Source organism: Hippocampus bargibanti, linkage group LG04, assembly GCF_051943395.1.
Source record: "Hippocampus bargibanti isolate YZ-2025 linkage group LG04, ASM5194339v1, whole genome shotgun sequence".
Lineage (NCBI taxonomy): Eukaryota > Metazoa > Chordata > Actinopteri > Syngnathiformes > Syngnathidae > Hippocampus > Hippocampus bargibanti.
In genome coordinates, this window is record NC_142737.1 from 16,789,179 (window position 1) to 16,810,530 (window position 21,352).

The following is a 21,352-nucleotide window of genomic DNA, read 5'->3' on the forward strand; positions in this document are numbered from 1 at the left end:
GGAATGTGACTCTTTCCAAACAGCAATTCCCTCTGACCTCCGACCTCCAACGCCATTCCATCAAGTCATCAATGACCATCACAAATGTAAATAAAGTGACTTTATTATACAGTGCAGTGTATTTCTTTCATTACAATACAATAGCACATTTATTATACATAGAATAAGGTATGTTGTGTGTAGTTTTAAGGCTTATTTAGTTGAAAAATATATTTTATGGAAACCTGGGAAAGGATTATTCTCATTTTAATGGTTTCCTATGGGAATTTTTTTTGGGGATACACACTTTTCACCTTACACACTCTGTCTGGGAACCAATTAAGTTCGTAAGCCAAGGTCTCACTGTACCATGGGATGGGTTGCTCAAAAAACACAAATAGTCGGCAGATTTGTGAACAATGTTCGACAGAGATGGGCTTTTGTGTCTGCATACTAACTTTGACATCTTTGAATCCAACTCATGAAAAATAAGAGGTAGCAACAAAAGTGTGAATTTTCCACTTGCCGTGAGGTTTCACCACAGATGATGTGGCCTGGCTAGAGTCATGTGCAGTGTAATGCAGATGCGGCGTTTGCGTATTAAAGGTTGATCTGAACCAGATTGTTACCGGAGTTTCATTTAAATAGGGCGCGTGACGGCCCATTTTTCGAGGACAGCTTTTGTGTGTGGTGTGTGTGTGTGTTATATCGCAGCACCATAGCCATACAGACGGCCTGCTGGTTTGTCTCTGTATACTTTGTCTGATAAGGCCACTTAAAAGGGAGCAACACTCCCATCTGTCACGTCACTTGAGGCTTGCGGGCAGGGCTCGAGTGACGAAAGGGGAGCGGGGAGGTTGGATCCAAAATACACGGCGAGACAGATACTCGTGAACAAAAGTCCTTACTGAGGCACGCATGAAAAAATGACAGCAGGATGAGGTGAGTGAGTGAGAGAGATCGGTAACGGCACGGAAGTAACACGGGTGGCTTTCAGAATGCTCCGACGGAGACGGTATTGTGCTATCGGCAAATATAGTCAGAAGGCACAATCAAGGAAATGACAAACAGCTGTGGGAACCCAGGTGCGTGAAGATGGGAGGGGCCGTCTCCAGGGAGCAGCGGAGGAGGTGACAGGAGGGGCGGGGCGCGCCCAGGCCGGCGACGAGATGTGACACCATCATGTCACAAACATTATGAGCATGGCTTTCGACATATTTAGCTGAGATAATCCAAAAATCAAGTATCTTAGAAGGTCTAAATGAGAATGAGTTAAGACCCCAAATTCTCAGAAGAACAAAACTCCTCACTATTCTCTCTCTGTCCAATAAACTCTGCTGGTTTATTTTTAACCTCATTGACTTACAGCAACTGCTGACTCCAAAATTTGGTTTGTTCTGATGCAATAATTATGAAATCACAAAACCAGCTGCAATATATCTCAGTATCTAATCGCTCCCAAATTTATGGGTTTATTTTCATGCATGCTGAAGCGGCAAGACAATCAAGCAGAGACAAAAGGTTTGCGTAATGTGTTGACATAAAAGTAAGTGTGAGCAGCTATTGTTATTTCCCCCGAAATAGAATCCGAAAAAAAGATTCACTCAAAGCTTGGAAACCGACCTGCAAATTTCCCCATTGTGGGACTATGATAGGCTCTCTGATTCTGAGCTGTGAACAAATTTACTCCATCAGTTGTGGCCTGAGAAATGTGTGCAACCTTAGCCAATCACAGTCGTCCTTTTCACCTTGGTCGGAAAGTTGAAATAAATGGAATCCGCCAATAAATGAAAGAAGAAGCAGTTAACGGGAAGTAACAGGAAGAAATGTACCAAATGTACATGGAAACGTCCAGCTGGTGGACAGCTATGACTTCCCAAGATGAAGCTATTTTGGAAAAGAGTGTAGTTCCTCCCATCGCCGTATCTCCAGAGTGACGCGGAGGAGGAAACTCTTGTACGTGCTATGAATTATTTGAACAAGTAGCACAGAGAGATGAAGTGGAAAGAATGAAAATGCCATCAGAGTTTGCACAGCCTGCCCATATAAGCATTAACTGTTTTGTCGCTAAAAAACTAGCTGGGAGCACCAGCAATCAACAACGTCACGTTTGCAAGTAGTAATGATGCTAACGCTGTATGCAGGATCTCCCTGCATTTTGAAATCTGCTTGTTGCATGTGAACAAAGCAACTTGTACTCATGCAGGGACGTTTTGGATGCTCCAATACTGTCCTACTGTGGAGTTTTCCTTGGACTTTTTCTTTGCCTTCATCAGCGCTTTCTCACACTGTGGGTGTGATGGAGTCTAGGGAAGACTGTTGTTTGTAAAACACACTGGATGCCAGCATCAGGGTGCTTGGAGAGGGGGGAGGGACTTTGGGTTCTTTTGTAAGCACCCCACACCAGGCCCGACCGGAGGGTCGGCAGACTCTCATGGACCTGCCGCCATCACGCACTCTCTTTTATTAGCCTTCAGGGTCAGCATGATTGATGGTTTAGTTGTGAGCGTCTCTTCTGGCCTGTTGTTTGTCTGCGATGAGGAGGCGTTGACAGCCGGGCTAAATTTTCATCTGTTTCCCCGCTCCGCTGCTTGTGCTGTAATCTCTTGCCAGTCCTCTGCATGGCACCCTCCCCTCGCGCTCTCTGTGTTTGTGTGCATTGGTGTGTTCTTTCATCATCGTGTGGATGTCTTCACACAAGTCGACTGTGGACATGTGCTGATAAGACCGACATTCTGGTGTGAAGCCAGACAGATAGAGGATGAAGGGAGTGAGAACGCATCCTTCCTCTATCGCTTTCCCCCTGCCTGTCAGACTGGACAACATTTTTCTTCTTTTTTATTAATCAGAAATGCAAGTCTATGTAAACTTGCATTTATGAAAATGTTGTTTTTTTAGCCCCGATTATAAAACTGCCCTAGTTTTTTATGTATTTATTTTTAATGTATATATTGATTTGCGTGTAGCACGTCAAGTTTTAATAATAAGAATCAGAATAGGTAATGTTGTAATATCTTTAGTAATGCAGTATTCGTCAACTACTGTATTAAATTCAGCAACAGCTGGTATTTTTGAAGGACATGCGTGTTGCGACACAGTGAAATCTGTATTGTGCAAACAAGTAACAAAAATAAAAAAGAAACGCAAATACGTATATCAAAAATCTGAAAAAAAGTCAGTCCACCGTTTAACTCATTCACTGCCATTCCCGAATTTATTCGGGAATTGAAAAGCATGACGAGGAGTGCCATTACCAATTTTTTGCTGGTGTTGCTTTTTCTTGCGTGGGGGCTTGGGGGGTTTGAAGTTTCAGTCAGACCTCTGGCAATGTTTTTCCCTCCCACGAGGGGGCATCATTTACATTTTGTACAGCCCCCCGACCCACACTTTCAATGCAGATAACTCCAAGTAAGCTCAAAATATTTTTTTTATGGTGAAAGAAGAAAGTCTAAGGTTCCTTACGCTGCATTGAATGTTTATATAGTCAATATTCTGTGGGTTCTGCAATTTGTGAGAAAATGACAAAAACCCTGGCATTGGAGTCATCTGGCAGTGAATGAGTGAAATCAACGTCAAAATTATGTTCAGGGACATCCATATAAAGCCTTTTCGGACTAATATTTGCTGTTAAACATGTTATTGTTCCTCCTTTCTCTCCGATCCCATAGCAAAGACAAAGATTTGTGGTGCTATTTTAAGTGATCACATTGCGACATTTTTGGCCATCAAGCCGCATCGTTTTGATAAGAACAGTAAGGGAGGAACAATGTGTTACCAACAGTCTTCCTCGACCGCACCATCAGTCTATTGTGCCGTTGCCAAAAAAAATGAGGCAAGAAAAAAAATAATCCCCTCTTCTACGAATCATAAATCTCACTTTGAAACTGAAAATACCCAAAGGGAAACCGGTATTGATATTAATGTTTGGCGCCAACTAATTTATGTACTCGTCATCCTTTTTGGACAATATGCATTTTATCTCCGTGTAAGGGCAAAAGTTCCATCATTTTTTCTTTAATCTTTCATCGTAATTACGTAATGCAAGTTTGAGGAGTTGAAAACTACTGCATGTTCATTGTCTTATCGTTATCAGCCACATACACACATTCATATGGTGCAATAGAGTTTTTATGATGACCATTTTTACTCAAACTGTTATCTAAATATGCGCTTCATAAAATTGAGACAACATACGTCAATGTGAAAGCCATAAATTGCTGCTGTGGAAAACCATAATCGAAACATCAAAGCTAGCGGGAGACTTTTGGACATGAATTAATTTCTTCAGAATCAGAATCATCTTTATTGCCAAGTATGTAGAACACACAAGGAATTTGTTTCCGGTAGAACACGCTGCACTAGTATCGTCGTCAAAAAAAACCTGCTAAGTGGCACTATACAGTTCCATTTTGGCTACTGTTCTTTCTTTATTTAGGATTGTAATTGTAATGAGACCAACCGGTATATTATTATATTATCTTTGGTGCTTTTACCTCATTCTAACACTCCATTCTGACCATCATCTAGAGCTATACAGGAATTCTCCCTCCAAATCTCCTATGTCTTTTCTTTTCTTTTTTTTTAACTTTATCATCCCTTTGTTGAGCACAGAGCTCATGCATACTTATCTGCGGTGGGGCAAAACACAAACATACCAAGTCCCTGCATGCATGAAGGCCCACTTTCTTCTCAGGGGATGTAGACACGATACAGAACCTCATGCTGGAAAAACATTTGCCAGACCTGTAGTGTCGTCATTTAGGGTTTGTGTGTGTGCGTGCTTGCGTGTGTGTGTGACCTGTAACTTGTAAATTTTAAAGGATATGTATATGGAGGGTATATCAGGGACACGATTGTCTGACAAGAATAATAGCCTTGCACATGTGCAACAATTAGAAACTTTAGGACAGGAGACACAACAACTGAGGGTGGGTTAGTGGGGAATATTTATTTTTTCTTGTGCAGGCTCAAGCCTGTTGTCAAGATATTTATCTGCAGATTGCTGTGCTGGACATAATTCTGCTTATTTCCTGGGGGTCTAAACATGTAATTACACCTGCTTTGTTAAGGAGTTCTTATCAACACTGAGATGCTACAGATAGCTTCCCACATTTCACTAGTTCAGTAATTAACTCATTCACAAAAATGTGTCCACTCCAGTACTACCAGGGTCTTTGTTATTGTCACTCACATTCCAGGACCCACAGAATATTGAGTTTTAGGACTATACATTCAATGCAACGTAAGAAACGTTAGCCTTCCTTCTTTCATCAGAAAAAAAGTGAGTTAATTCCCAAGTTATATGGGTCTGGAGTTATCTGAGCTTGAAATGGGGGCGGCTATACAAAATACAATACATTTATATTGCGCTTTAACAAGAGCTAAAGCTATAACAAAGCACTACCATGTTCAAAAGGCAAATGCTGCCCCTTGTGGAAGCGAAAAAAAATATTGCCAGAGGTCTGATCAGCGTTTTATCGGCACCCAAGCAAGAAAAAACAAAACCCAAACAAATTCGGGAATGGCGCTCTACGTCACATTTTCAATTCCCGAATAAATGGCAGTGAATGAGTTAATGTCATCCTTGCATGTAGTTCCTGTAGCTCTCTCTCTCTCTCTCTCTCTCTCTCTCTCTCTCTCTCTCTCTCTCTCTCTCTCACACACATGAAAGGAGTTTTTCTTCCACCTCCTCTGCGGTGGATTAAAGACAAAACCATGTTTGTTGTAACAGGCTAAAGGTCAAATATTATACGACGCCACGCAGTTGTTCAGAGGTCACCTAAGATCAGGTTTGTTTTGTCTGTCGGCTGTTTTGCTGGATGCGAGTTAAGCTCTTGTCATGGCTGCGCTGTGGAAATGAGGTACAGATTGTGAAAGTCATTTGGGATTTCTTGTTAAATTGAGGCAGCCGTGGTCACTTTCATTCTTTCGTTGTGTTTTAATATTTGTGTAAGTACTTTTTGTGAGGGTCATCGTAGCTGTTTCATTGCCACTAAAATCATGTCATCCGTCAGTGAGCAGATTGACGGCGAGTGCTGTGTTGGATTATGGCAAATTTAACCCCCACCAGGTGCGTATCACTTGTGTCAGCGTCTCGCATTTTTGGTCGTGGTGTTGTGTTCCACGGTGCCACCTGAATGTTCCGCAAACTGAGTCTGAAAAAGTCAAGTCAGCTTTGATCCCACCCTGGAGCTCTGGAAGTAAGTGGGCTCTAATCCCCAAAAAGCCTTAAAAAGACAGAGGAATGCCTGGCACACAGCGCACCATTCACTCAAGGATTAGAGTCAGCTCAGCATCACACTCTCATTTACTTCACTCCCTCCTACATGTCGGACAGAAACGGTCTGGAAAAATGGAAGCTGTAATAGACTTTAGACGATGGGGGTTATAATCGCCAAGTCTAATAATATTTTTACTAACAATGTGTGAATTAACTCATTCTCTGCCATTTACGAATTTATTCGGGAATTGAAAATATGACGTAGAGCGCCATTCCCGAATTTTTTGAGGTTTTGTTTTTTCATGCTTGGATACTGATAAAGCGTTGGTCAGACCTCTGGCAGTGTTTATCCCTTCCACGAGGGGGCAGTATTTTCATTTTGTTCATGTTAGTGCTTGGTTACAGCTTTAGCTGTTGTTAAATCGCTAAATAAATCAATATGTATGCAATGTATTGTATTTTGTACAGCTGCACCCATTTCAAGTTCAGATTACTCCAGACCTATATAATTTAGGAATTAACTCTTTTTTTCTGGTGAAAAAAGAGAGTGTACGGTTTCTTAGGCTGCATTGAATGTTTATGTAATCCTAAAAGTCAATATTCTGTGGGTCCTGGAATTCAAGTGACAATGACAAAAACCCTGGCACTGCAGTGGACACTTTTTTGCACATCGTCTGGCAGTGAATGAATTAATGAGTCCGCACACTAATGAAAACAAATCACGCACCAAGAGTAAAAAAACTTCATTCTGACCGTGTCTTCATATGTAAAAAAAACTCTTGATGATATAACTTGTCTGTGATGTTTTACAATTTCTTCAACTCACAACTATTCTTAGCAACCACTCCTCATTGTAGTTGTCTGACATTGTTCGAGACTGTTAAGTGGATGAGCTTTCTATTTGAGGACAAAGCAGGAGCTGTCAAAATCAAAGACCCTCTGAGAGCGCCCGCTTGCAACCTGTCGGACACGCAGACAGCGACGCTTTGATAAGCCCGATGTTCATTAGCATTGTTAAGACATCAGCCGCATGAAAGAAGTTGAGTGGTTTTACAACCCGCAAATCGGGCTTCAGCAGCACTGTGCGGATGCATTCATGGAATGAATAATGCTTAGATACATGTCATTTTCACATTAGTGTGAAGTCATTTTCAGGTGTGGGAGAAATGGCTTGTTGTTTTGAATTTCCAAAATATTGACGAGCACATCGTTCAGTGTTAAAAAATAACGTGGGTATTAATTATTCTCATAAAGCTTCCATAAACTCTTCAATCCCAGACTTAATGCACACGCATACACACACATTTTGGGAGGCCCAATGTAATTGAGGGTCAGGGGAGTCATTTGGAAAGGCCGATAAATCAATTGCCTCATTCCCACATCTGCAATCTGACAGCGATTTCAGAAAATGTCATTGAACATTTTTCTTCCAGACAAATCCCAGAGCACGGCCCAATAACGCCCGACTGGAATGATTCACGGGGAAAATCAAGAACTATGCTGTTACATGAGTTATTCCTGCGGTAAATGACATATTCAACTCTGGTGGAATTGGGCAATCCTGTTCAAAAGACGTTAAATCGGGGGAAAAACAAAACATGACACACTTGTTGTTCCAGGTACATTTGAGGACAAGAAGTGGGTTTGTACGTTGCCATGAAAACAATTGATCATTTATTATATGACTTTATTTATATGTATTAATGACTATAGTTTGGCAACCCTGGCCAGGCTCAAGGAGGACACCCGCCTTACTCTCACAGAGTGCATGTGCTCAACAAGCACTTTGGTTGTCTGCACATTTGTCAGAGAACTCGTTGCTTTTGTCTCCATGGGTGTCTGTGGACAAATCGATCTTATTGAAACCCCACTCTCATGTGTCCTGTGTTTTCACCACTATACGGCGCAGTGCCTTTAGAGGCGCATTGTTAGTTACGGGCACTATTTCTGGATTTAACAATTCATACCTGTCAACCTTGGCTCATAGCTGCCCTTCTAAACGATTACAATCAAAGGGGCCCGCGAAACGCGGACCCAATTTGGGGGTTGTCCCGGCCAGCCGTAGGTCCCTTGTGGACAACCAGACCTTCTGGCCCACCTGGTAGGCTGGCGCGGAACGGCGACGGCGATCCGCGACCCTCTGGTTCCGGACTGCCGTGCGTGATAGGGCTGCCCTGGTCTCCCTCCATACCCGATGGGCCCGCCGAAGATGGTGTTGTATCGACGGGACCTCCACCTCCCCTTCCTGTGTGGGAAAGAGCGGCGGCTGGTAGCCATAAGCCGACATAAACGGTGACCGACCTGTGGCTGAGGAGACCAGGGTGTTGTGGGCATATTCCACCCACGGGAGATGGATGGACCAGGCCGAGGGACGATGAAGGCATACGCAGCGCAGGGCCGCCTCCAGGTCCTGGTTCTTCCGCTCGGTCTGGCCGTTGGACTGTGGATGGTAACCGGAGGACAGGCTGGCCGACGCCCCCATGGACCTGCAGAAACGCCTCCAGACCCGGGATACGAACTGGGGCCCTCGGTCCGACACGATGTCAGTGGGGATCCCGTGGAGACGGACGACGTGTTTGACCAATAGTGTCGCCGTCTCAATGGCGGACGGCAACTTGGTCAACGGCACGAAGTGTGCCGACTTAGAAAACCGGTCCACTATCGTGAGAATGACCGTCTTACCACGGGATGGGGGGAGGCCGGTGATGAAATCCACTGATATGTGGGACCAAGGGCGCGGGGGGACAGGTAGGGGGCGGAGCAGTCCTGCCGGAGGCTGATGGGAGACCTTGCCACAGGCGCACTCCGGGCAGGCCTTAACAAAGTCCGCCACGTCGTCGCGGAGCCGCGGCCACCAGAATCGCTGGGAGACGAGGTGCTCGGTGCGGCTCACCCCTGGGTGACACGCCACCTTGGATGCGTGCCCCCACTGGAGCACCTCCGAGCGCAGCGACTGGGGAACGAACAGTCTGCCTGTGGGACACTTCTCGGGAGTCGGGGTACCTTTTAATGATTCCATGACCCTCCGTTCGACCTCCCACTGGAGCGCCCCCATGATCTGGCGGCCGGGCAGGATGGGTTCCGCAAGGTCTTCCTTGTCTGCTGGCTCGTGGATCCGCGAGAGGGCGTCGGGCTTGGTGTTCTTTGTTCCTGGACAGTAGGTTAGGGTGAAGGAGAAGCGTGTTAAGAACAGCGCCCACCGTGCCTGGCGTGCGTTCAGCCTCTTGGCGGCCCGGATGACCGCCAAGTTCTTATGGTCCGTAAGCACGGTGAACGGCTCCTTCGCCCCTTCGAGCCAGTGCCTCCACTCCTGAAGAGCCAATACGACGGCGAGCAGCTCCCTGTTGCCCACGTCGTAGTTGGCTTCGGCGGAGCTGAGGCGGCGGGAGAAGAAGGCGCAGGGGTGGAGCTGCTGGTCGACTGAGGAGCGTTGGGAGAGTACTGCCCCAACACCTGAGTCCGAGGCGTCTACCTCCACAATGAACGCGCCGTTGGGGTCTGGATGGCGGAGAACTGGGGGGTGAGAGAAAGCCTCTCTCAGCAGCCGGAACGCGGCGTCCGCTTCTCTCGTCCACCTGAACGGGGTCTTAGTGGAGGTGAGTTGGGTGAGAGGGAGGGCTTTCCGGCTGTAGTCCCGGATGAAGCGGCGGTAGAAGTTGGCGAACCCCAGGAAGCGTTGTAACTGCTTGCGAGAGGTAGGTGTGGGCCATTCTACTACCGCTTCGGTCTTGGCTGGGTCAGCCCGGATCTGCCCCCGCTCCACGATGAAGCCCAGGAAGGATAAGGAGGAGGTGTGGAATTCACATTTCTCGGCCTTGACGTATAGTCGATTCTGCAGCAGCCGCTGCAGAACTAGCCGGACGTGCTGGCGATGTGCCTCAAGGGACTCTGAAAAAATTAAAATGTCGTCCAAATACACAAAACAGAAAATATTCAGAAAATCCCTCAAGACATCATTAATGAGGTTCTGGAACACAGCGGGTGCATTGGTGAGACCAAACGGCATCACCAAGTACTCGAAGTGTCCCAGAGGTGTCTTAAATGCGGTCTTCCATTCATCCCCCTCTTTGACCCGAACAAGATGATAAGCGCTCCGGAGGTCCAGTCTAGTGAAGATGGTCGCGGCCTGGAGGGACGCGAAGGCGGAGTCAATCAGTGGGAGCGGGTATTTGTTCTTTATAGTTATTTCGTTGAGTCCCCGATAGTCCACGCACGGACGCAACGATTTATCCTTTTTAGTGATAAAAAAGAACCCCGCTCCCAGAGGTGACCGTGATGGCCGAATGAGCCCGGCCGCGAGCGAAGAGTCAATGTAGTCCCGGAGAGCCTGTTGTTCGGGTTGGGAAACGTTGTACAGACGAGAACTGGGAAACGGAGCGTTGGGCTGAATGTCAATGGCGCAATCATAGGGACGGTGCGGTGGTAACGACAGGGCGCGGTCCTTGCTGAACGCCTGTCGTAAGTCGTGGTAACAGGGCGGCACCCCCTCTAGGCTAATCTCCTCCCTAGGGTAGCTGTGAGATGGTGCCGGCCCACCCGCGGCCGACCGGAGGCAGTGAGCGTAGCAGAGGGGGCTCCACCCCTGAATGGTAGGTCCGTCCCACGAAATGGCCGGATTGTGGGTCCCCAGCCAAGGTAACCCGAGCACGATGGGAACCGAGCGTGAACGCATCACAAAAAACCGCCGGTTTTCCACGTGATTGCCCGAGAGTACGAGTCGAAGCGGCACGGTTTCTTGCGTAACCTCGGCGAGTAACCGACCGTCGAGATCGAGTATGCTCCGACTCGCCCCCAGCTGAACAACCCGACACCCCAACGCCGACACGACGCGCGGGTCTATAAAACAGCCGTCGGCCCCCGAGTCCACTAAGGCCCGAACGGACATTGTCCTGGTGGGACCGTGTATAACGGCATCCAGCTCCAGTCTCCGCGACGTGAACCCCCCCGCGGACCTTAAGGGAACCCGTTGCTTGTGTGGACGGGGTAACTTACAGTCACTGGGGGTCTTTCCGGGAAGCCCCCAACTGGGACAGTCCGGGGCTAGATGACCCAACTTGCCGCAGAGCTGGCATGCCGGGCCGGTGTTGCGTCGCTCCGGCGCCCGCTCAACGGCCCTCTCGACCCCCATCTCCATCGGCTCCACGGCCGCGTGCCCCCCACGCGGAAAGGTCCGGCCACCCCCTCGGGTCCCTGCTGGCGGCTCGAGTTTTGCCTGGGCAGCCCGCTCCCGGGCCCTGTCTCGCATCCGGTTGTCCAGCTGCAGCGTGAGGGAGATCAGCTCGCGAAGGCTGGAGCACTCGTCGCGGGTAGCCAGCTCGTCTTTCAACGCCGCGCTGAGCCCGCGCCGAAACATCCCTCGCAGCGCACGGTCGTCGTACCCGCTGGCGGCAGCCAGGACGCGGAAGGCGACGGAATACTCCGCCGCCGATCGGCTACCCTGCTGGCAGGTCCACAGCTGGGACTCCGCTGCCTGCCCACTCACCGGGAGATGGAAAACCTGCCGTAACTCGGCGACGAAGTCCGGGAAGGAGGCTCGGAGCTCCGGCCGAGATTCCCAGACGGCCAACGCCCAAGCGGCTGCGGGTCCGGCAAGCAGGCTGGTGACGTAAGCCACTTTGGCCGCGTCCGTGGTGTATACGGAGGGTTGCTGGTCGAAAACTATGGAGCACTGCAGCAGGAATTGCGCGCAGCGCCCGGGCTCCCCTCCGTAACGGGTGGGATGTGGGATGTTGGGTTCGCGGCTCAAAGTCTGGGGAGGGACGGCCCCCGCGACGAAGGCGCCGCTGGCCTCAAGTCTATCTACCCGTTGGGCTAACCGGGTGATGTCGCGGCGGATCTCCGCGATGGCGGGCACCACTTGGCCGAGCTGCTCCGCCTGCTGAGCGAGGACGGAGAAGATTCGGTTACTGTCCGCAGGATCCATGTTGGTCGGAAGATTCTGTCACGTTCCGGCGGCGACAGTGGCAGCTGGCGAGCAGGAACGTGTGGTATAGGCGGTGGATCGTAGAGCAGGACAGAGGCGTGGGTACCGGCAAAGGATTTATTAACATAAAGCGCGGGTCCGAAAATACGCGGACCCGGTAACAACTCGTGAAACAAACTCAAAATGACAACTGACAATGTTAGTGGGTGAGTGGCGGCAATCCACCCAACCACACTAACCAAGAAAATAAAATGGCACACGAGGGTGCAAAACAATCTACGACGCGGTGCAAACAACAAACGCGTTCGTGGCTAAAATAATTCCTCGGGCGAAGCAAATAACGTACTGGTAACAAAGTCCACGTACTAGCTTGGCGTAAGGCGAAGTATCTTCCGACGCTGGGTGGATGCCAGCGTCGGGTTTAAATGTCCACAGTTAATGAGGAGGGAATTGACAGCAGCTGGCGAGCGGCGGGAACGGAGGCCCCGCCCCGCTGTCAACTGGCTCATGACAGGTATTAATTATTCTCATAAAGCTTCCATAAACTCTTCAATCCCAGACTTAATGCACACGCATACACACACATTTTGGGAGGCCCAATGTAATTGAGGGTCAGGGGAGTCATTTAGAAAGGCCGATAAATCAATTGCCTCATTCCCACATCTGCAATCTGACAGCGATTTCAGAAAATGTCATTGAACATTTTTCTTCCAGACAAATCCCAGAGCACGGCCCAATAACGCCCGACTGGAATGATTCACGGGGAAAATCAAGAACTCTGCTGTTACATGAGTTATTCCTGCGGTAAATGACATATTCAACTCTGGTGGAATTGGGCAATCCTGTTCAAAAGACGTTAAATCGGGGGAAAAACAAAACATGACACACTTGTTGTTCCAGGTACATTTGAGGACAAGAAGTGGGTTTGTACGTTGCCATGAAAACAATTGATCATTTATTATATGACTTTATTTATATGTATTAATGACTATAGTTTGGCAACCCTGGCCAGGCTCAAGGAGGACACCCGCCTTACTCTCACAGAGTGCATGTGCTCAACAAGCACTTTGGTTGTCTGCACATTTGTCAGAGAACTCGTTGCTTTTGTCTCCATGGGTGTCTGTGGACAAATCGATCTTATTGAAACCCCACTCTCATGTGTCCTGTGTTTTCACCACTATACGGCGCAGTGCCTTTAGAGGCGCATTGTTAGTTACGGGCACTATTTCTGGATTTAACAATTCATACCTGTCAACCTTGGCTCATAGCTGCCCTTCTAAACGATTACAATCATTGTATAAAAGTTGTAGAGCACTCCATCGTTTGAAATTAGAAGAAAAATACTAACACAAGCGGAAATGCAGACAGTTTACCGCGCATGTGCACAATATGCTTTTGTCAATCCAACCGTATGTAGCGATTAAAAAAAAATACAATTGTGGATTACTTTTGCTAGTTTGCTGTGACAATAGTAGTGATCGAACGAACTTGATCTGTGCCAAAATGGTTTTTGTCAGACCAGTTCACAATTTAAAAAAAATCCTGGATAAAAGTTGTAGTACGCCATACGTTATTTGAAATGATAAAAAACATAAAATACGGGGAAAACATAAGTTCACAGGTATGACAATTGCAAGCACTGCATTATTGGCGGCAGGCAGGGTAAAACGTCGCCTGGTTTAAACCATATGGTAGAATGCTTGCACATTTTTTAAAAATGTGTATGATCAAAACTGAGTTTGGTGTACTTTATTGAGGTATTTAACACTGTATTCATATTGTTTTTGGAGTAATATTCCTCAGTCATCCATTTCTTCATCTTCTGATTCCAAAATAAACATTTAGACCAAGTTACCTTTCATAAATGTTAGTCAGTATCAGAAATGAGGCTAACTTTTTCAAAACTCGAATGTTAGTTCAAACTGACACATTAGCCCAAGCATCTACAACCTATTCAAAAATGATGGCATAACTCGCCAGTTGCTGTCTTGAGTCTTCGTAGAGCTGACCAATTAAATAAACATCAAAATTTACAGCAGCACACCTGATGGTCTCTTTAGGGCACTAATGTGCCACAGCTGATCCACCATTAATAAAGAACTCCATGATTTGAGTTGGCCATGATGATGAGTGAACCAGTAACACTAAAGTGAATCAAATGCCATCAAACATATTTTATTTCATTTCCCTATTTTAAGGTACCAGTCAGGATTTTTGTCAGCTCTTTGGCTTTGCTTTTCACATTTTGAACTTTGGACGTTTCATGTGGAGGCGGAGAAATATTATCTGCAATTCCACAAAGAAATAATTGTGGTTATAGTTTGCTACACGTTGGCGTTTCGTACAATGTACACCGACAGCTGTCAAATAAATGCGGTGCCATTAAACACATAATATGTCCCTCTGAGACGTAGTATAAAATGGGCTCAAAATAATACATTCTTGTTATAAAGTACCAAAAAAATCGATAACATTAGACTTTAAAAGAGCACTTGTGTAAACAGTAAACGCTGCGACGTGAAGTCGAGGAATACAAGCAACATTATGGTTACACGGCAACATTTTTGGCCTGATTCTCACCTGTCTGGTTTCCAGACTGTTTGCGTTGCGTTCACCGTTGAGTTTCACAGCCAAACTTTTTTTCCAGATGGCAGGACTAACGATGAACGGTGAAATGATCAACCACTGTGGAAACCAGAACGGTTACAGTACAACACACCCAGCTACAGCAACATACATTTATATAGTTCATTATTTTAGTCCCAGAGTGCAGCTCCAAGCAGACCATCTTATATTTCAACAGCAAGAAATATATGGTATTTTTGCGTTTATGTTGGATGTTTTTTTCTGGTCTGTGTTGTTTTTTGAGCTGTTACGCATAAGCCAGCTGCGGCAACGTGTTAATGATGGAGGATTCAAGGCTGCAGTGTGTCGGGAATGCTTTATATAGAGGTCACCCACTAAGCCTATTGCCTGCCACACCAAACCAACGGTAGAGTGTGCGGTTTCTTGTTTTCAATGCAAGCGACCGCGGGATCTCGACAAGTGGGAAGTGAGTCTCGCATCATTGATCAGGATGCCAAGCACGCTTCTTGAACAAGAAAGCGTGAGTCGCAGAGTGAGCGTTTCAGGTTGGTCAGGGTCACCGAAGGCATTCATCAGGTGTCTGTCTCGCTTTATAAAAGTCAAGTGTGTATTGCGTGCCTTTGGCCTGTTACACAATTTTATTCAACATCTGCGCTTTTCAAGTGCAGGAAATGTTTCAAGACTGTCGGATGGGTTGGTGCAGCCTGTCTGACCACATTCAAACTTAACTCTACAATTCAACAGATGTGCCCACTGCTAACTTTAGCCACTTTACATTAACCACACTTCTGTTTGCTTGCACGTCATTACGAAAATATTTTCTGGGTCACTGCTTGTTGGTGAGACCATTACAGCTGTAAATGCAGCTGATGCATTTGTTTATAACTGCTGTGCCGTAGTTGACCAGCAGATGGCTGTGCTTTATTTTCTTGACATTGCCATGGCTTGTTGTCGCTTCCGGTGCAGGTTTTGCTTGCTGCACTTATTGAAGTTATTTAAGTTTTATTTTACTGAGAAGACGGCGAGAATCGACATGCTTTATCGCTGTACTGTTTAGCAAGGAAAAGACAAACTTCTATTTCGGACAGAAAGCGGACAAAGTGGTTTTTACGATTTTATTTCATTGATCTAAAGTCCAAATGTTTATGTGCACATAATAGCTATATTTTTATACTTGTTTGTAGTTCTACGGTGGTGGTGTGAAATCACATTAAATAATTAACCATCAGTACAAAGAACCGCAGTCCTCTGTTTGGAATGGAAGCACAACAGCTGCAAATGCAATTCCTTTATTTACCCCAAAAATTATTTACAAAAAAGTCCACTTGAGATCCTTGGATTTGATTTAAATTCCAAAGATCACTGCTTTGGCTATTCTGTAATGTACATGGAAGACTATCATACTTTAAAAATACAGTAAAGTCTCGTTATATCGATATCGGTGAAATCGATAGTACTGCTTATTACGATACTATTTCTATGAACGCAAGGAAAAAAATTACATGCCGCAGGATCGGATATATCGGTAGTCCGGTTATGTAGATATTTTTTCAGACTCCTGAGAATATCGATATAACGAGACTTTACTGTATATACTAATCATAATCGAGTCGAGTGGTTAGCAGAGGTCGTTAGTTCAAATCCCACTCCGGCCTCCCTGTGTGGGGTTAGCATGTTCTCCCCGAGCCTACATGGGTTTTCTCCGGGTCCTCTAGTTTCCACACACATTCAAAAAAAAACATGCATGACAGGCAGATTGAACACCCCAAATTGTCCCGAGGTGTGATTGTGAGAACAAATGGTTGTTTGTCTCTATGTACCCTGTGAATGGCTGCCAACTAATTCAGGGCGTCTCCCGCCTAGTGCCTACGGCTGGGATAGACTCCAGCACCCCATTGCTACCCTCATGAGGATGAAGCGATCCATTGAATTAATAATAATAATAATAATAATGATAATAATAATAATACATTATTTACATTTGTAGGAATAAATACCGTATTTTCCGGTGTATACGGCGTACCCCCAATGAATGGTGTATTTGTCAACCTTTACCATATGTAAGGCACACTGGAGATAAGGTGCACCTTCAATGAATGAAAAAGGTTTTCTATATATAATATATATAATTATAAGGCTCATGTTAGTATTATTATTATTATTATTATTATTATTATTATTATTATTATTATTATTATTATTATTATTATTATCTATCCATTTTCCGTACTGCTTATTCCTCACTAGGGTCGCGGAGGGTGCTGGAGCACCCCTATACCAGCTGTGTTCGGGCACAAGGCAGGGGACACCCTGAATTGGTTGCCAGCCAATCGCAGGGCACACAGAGACAAACAACAGTCACTCTTCCACTCACACCTAAGGACAATTTGGAGTGTTCAATCTGCCTGCCATGAATGTTTTTGGAATGTGGGAGGAAACCGGAGGACCCGGAGAAAGCCCACGCGGGCCCGGGGAGAGCATGCAAACTCCAGACAGGGAGGCCGGAGCGGGACGCGAACTGGCGACCTCTGCACTGTGAAGCTGGCGTGCTAACCACTCGACTACCGGGCCGCCCATTTATTGTTATTATGATGATGATTATTATTATTATAATTAGTAGTAGTAGTAGTAGTAGTAGTAGTAGTAGTATTAAGGACCAACAGTAACAGCTAGGGTTCCGCACGACTTCTACGTGGGGTGGTGGTTTGGGTCGGTGCTGCTAACAGTAGTAGTAGTCTAGCTCAATATTATGTCACATCCAAGGCACATTGGTGTATGAGGCGCAGGGTCATCTTTTGAAGAAAATTAAGGCTTTTGTGTGCGCCTTATACACAGGAAAATACGGTACATGTTCTTTCAAGGAGTGCTAATTCAACACTTTTGAGGAGCGCTGACATTGTAGTGATTTACCCAATTCCCTTCAAGTGTTCAGTTTCCACTCCTTGTTGGTGTGGATTTGAGGGTGAATTTGGTTGGCTATCTCTATATGGGTCCTGCGACTGACTGTCTTTTGACCAAAGTGAGCTGGAATAGGCTCCAACTCCCTATGACCCTGAACAGAATAATCAGGATGGATGTATAATTGAGGGACAAATGGTGTAGATCAGTTAAAATATTGCTCTATTTTACTTGATGGGATTTTTTTTTCAAGAATCATTTTTATTACAACTGTCAATATGAACATAATAGAAAGTTGACGCGAACATGCTAACTTGGCTCGCGTGGGTAACTCACTCTAATTGGATTTGCCTTGATTAGTCATAATCTTAATATTAGCTATTAATCATATTCCATTATTGTGCAGAGTTGCAGTTACATGACAGGAGAATCTCCCTCTGGTTTCCACGCCAGCAACATGTCATATTATGGAGATTTATTTTGTTTAGAGGTCTACGTTGCTGTAGCACCAAGTTGATGTCATATTGTTCTACTCCACAGAATGGTGAGAATTCTCAATGATCCATTCATGACCTGCTATACAAATCCCTTGTCTGTTTCTTGTCGAATAAATCCATCAGGCCAATAGTCATAAAGAGACCACCTAGCCTCACGATGAAGTTGAATGCACACTCATACAATTTATTGAGCTTTTAACATGCAATATCCAGACATAGTAGTGTAGCAATGATTATGGAAACATGAACATTTGTAATTCTGTTATGAAAGTAGTTTGTAAATAAAGATGTATGTTATTGATGTTAATTTAGGGCATCTTTGAGATAAAAGCAACATTAGGTGCCAGTCCTATACATTTATTGCACTGAACATTATTTTCAGGCTTCAAAAGAAAGATGTCAGGTAAAATGAGTTTAAATGAGTCACAAGACATTTACTGCCTCTCATAGAAAAAAAGGGAGCACCACAGCCCCCCCCCCCCCCCCCCCCCCCCCCACACACACACACACACACACTTCAAAAAAGAACATTAGGGGCTGGACTGCCTGCTTTGTAATTACAAGGAAAGGTGGTAAATTTCGACATTGCTCCATTTCCCTATGATTAGTATTTTTTGCAGGTATTCTCGTCCATCTGGCATTTTTTCCCATTGAAGCTCTCTTCTGAGGAAGTGGGAGAATTAGCGGGGGAAAAGCAGGGAGGGGTTTATGGAAGGCATCCTGTGCAGAGAGGGTCTACCTAACCCACAGCTCCTGTCTGCATGTGCCATAGGGAACTCGTGTCTGTAGCCAAACAAGCATGCCTGTCAGCAGTCAGCCCACCAGTCAGTCTGACCACCGGGCTTGATGCTGCTCTGTAATTACACACCACAGCTTGCTGGTGGGAGGCTGTAGACTGTGAGCTTCTAAGTGCCATCAGTATCAGTAAAGGCATGTGTTGGAAAAACAGTGAGTGTTGGAGAGCTCTAGCGTGAGGGGGGAAAGTGATGTCAAGGCAGCTCTGTCTGGATTGAAGTGGGAAACTGCCTCTTTCCTGTGAGAGATTATAGGCTGTGTGGATTTAAGAACATCTGCGTTGGCTGGATATATGTGAGAATTGTCACAGGAGGAGTGGGATCGATTTGTCCAATTGTCCAAAGTGGCATCACATGCACTTTGTGCTGACCCTAATGGTAAAAGCCTCAACCCAAAGTGATAAATCATCATCTGAACGGGAAATTGACAACCAAGAATTGGAAAGATATTTCCTTTTCAAGAACTTAGGTCCATAAAGCTGTGCTAGGAGTTTGGTGTAGAAGACCTTTACTCACTCTGATCATGGGCCTAGTACATCTAATACTATTAAATCATTCACTGCCATTCCCAAATTTATTCGGGAATTGAAAAGCATGACGTGGAGCGCCATTCCCGAATTAGTTCGGGTTTTAGTTTTTTTTGTGAAGGGTGCCGATAATGCGCTGGTCAGACCTCTGGCAATGTTTTTCCCTCTAATGAGGGAGCAGCATTTGCCTTTTGTACAACTGTCCCCATTTCAAGTGTGCTAACTCCAGATCCATATAACTTTGGAATTAACTTTTTTTCTGTCTGATGAAAGAAGAGCCTCTAAAGTTTCTAATGCTGTATTGAATGTTTATGTAGTCCTAAAACTCAATATTCTATGAGTCCTGCAATTTCAATGAAAATGAATGACAAAAACCCTGGCATTGGAGTGGACACATATTTGTACATCATCATCATGGCAGTGAATGAGTTCATCTCACAAATTTTCTCATAAAAATATCCACAAATACAGAAGCTGTTATTTATTTCACTCAAATCAGATTTGAGAGTCAATGGAGCATTATGATCTAAAAAGCTCAAGATGTATGTTTAGATCAGGGATGGGCAACTTCAAGGATGGAGGGTTCCACAACTGGTGGTTCAAATGGCCTGATGGGTGGTTCATGAGTTCTGTAAACCTGCCTGTGTAAACGTGAGCTATGGCCAACAGCAGCTACCACTGACTTCACTGTTTGTTTTACTTTCCTCACGGCGTTCAATAACACAGTGGGAGATCACCTGTTAGTTTTTATTGCTGTAGTTTGCGTTGTTGGAGAACTTCACCGCCTCAAATGGACCAATCACATCTGAATTTGATCGTTTTTGTCATGTAAAAGTTAACTTGCATACTAATTCAGCAGCTCCTGTATTTTGTTTTTCTACTTTCATTCCTTTCATAACTTTGCTGCTGTGAAATATAAATTTCTCCACTGCCAGACTAATAAAGGCAAATCCAATCCAATCCAATCCTAGCTCCAAACAGATTGTGCAGGTGCACCTCATTTTGAGGAATTATTTGTTTCCTTGCGCATCCTTTTTACCAGACGCTGCCTTGGCTCAACTGTCTGTGCTGTTTGATGAGGTGAGATGTGTGCGCTGGAGTCGAGGACCTCTATGAGCTGACATAATCTCACCTCGAGGTCTTGGAGACTTCCTTCGCAACACCTCCTCTACATTTGAAAAGCAGATGACATGCAGACACACCTGCCTCCATATGCTCTTGTGAGGTATCTGTTAAGTTTAACTTGGGGATCAATTATGTGACCGCACTTTTTCTCTCACCTATAATTACAGATAAAGCCTCTTCAGTTCTATGGGCTTGTACCATTTCTCCCACTATGACGTTGCAGAATTTCGCTTGTGGGGTGAAGGGGATGATGAGGTGTGTCGATCACCTAATTAACAAAAGGTGTTACCTTGGGAAAACAAAATAAACACTTCAGTTCAGATGCAGGTTTGCAATGCCAAAGCTCCAGGTGTACAAAAACATTGGGATACAATTATTTGATCAAACATTGCTATCAATTATCAGCATATTTCAGGTAGAAAACAAATGAGGACTGCTCTTCGGATATTTAGTTTTTCTTGCATTCATGTGTTTCTCAAGGCACTGAATCAATGGCAACCAAAGCGCTCTGATTGTCGCAGAAGACGTTTCGCTTCATCAGTTCATGCAATGAGGCTTGGTTCGGACTGACCAGTCTGATTTGGTGTGGCAAAACCAGCCTATTTACGCTTCAAATTAGAGACACGCCACACTACCAGAAACTGTATCATACTTTTGGGATGCAAACGTCCTTGGTTAACTTGTTCACTGCCATTCACGATTTTTTTGCGGGAATTGAAAATATGACACAGAGCGCCATTCCCGAATTTGTTCGGGTTTTGTTTTTACTTGGTTGGGTGCCGATAAAGCGCTGGCCATGGCCT

The 21,352-nt window shown here is 45.4% G+C and overlaps 1 protein-coding gene across 6 annotated transcripts in view; it reads left to right on the forward strand.

Moving 5' to 3' along the window:
* The window catches only part of emid1 (EMI domain containing 1), a 77,730-nt gene that overhangs the window by 31,424 nt on the left and 24,954 nt on the right, over nt 1-21,352 (forward strand). The window contains exons 1-2 of one of the 6 annotated variants that reach the window (XM_088994400.1): nt 12,795-12,926; nt 14,770-14,938. The exons of 4 other annotated variants lie outside the window; for them this stretch is intronic. In XM_088994400.1, the coding sequence (XP_088850526.1) occupies nt 14,770-14,938 (169 nt within the window). In that variant the 5' untranslated portion in view covers nt 12,795-12,926. Of the gene's footprint in view, nt 1-23; nt 87-12,794; nt 12,927-14,769; nt 14,939-21,352 lie in introns of those variants that run through there. One more of the 6 variants, XM_088994401.1, reaches the window with a different exon arrangement.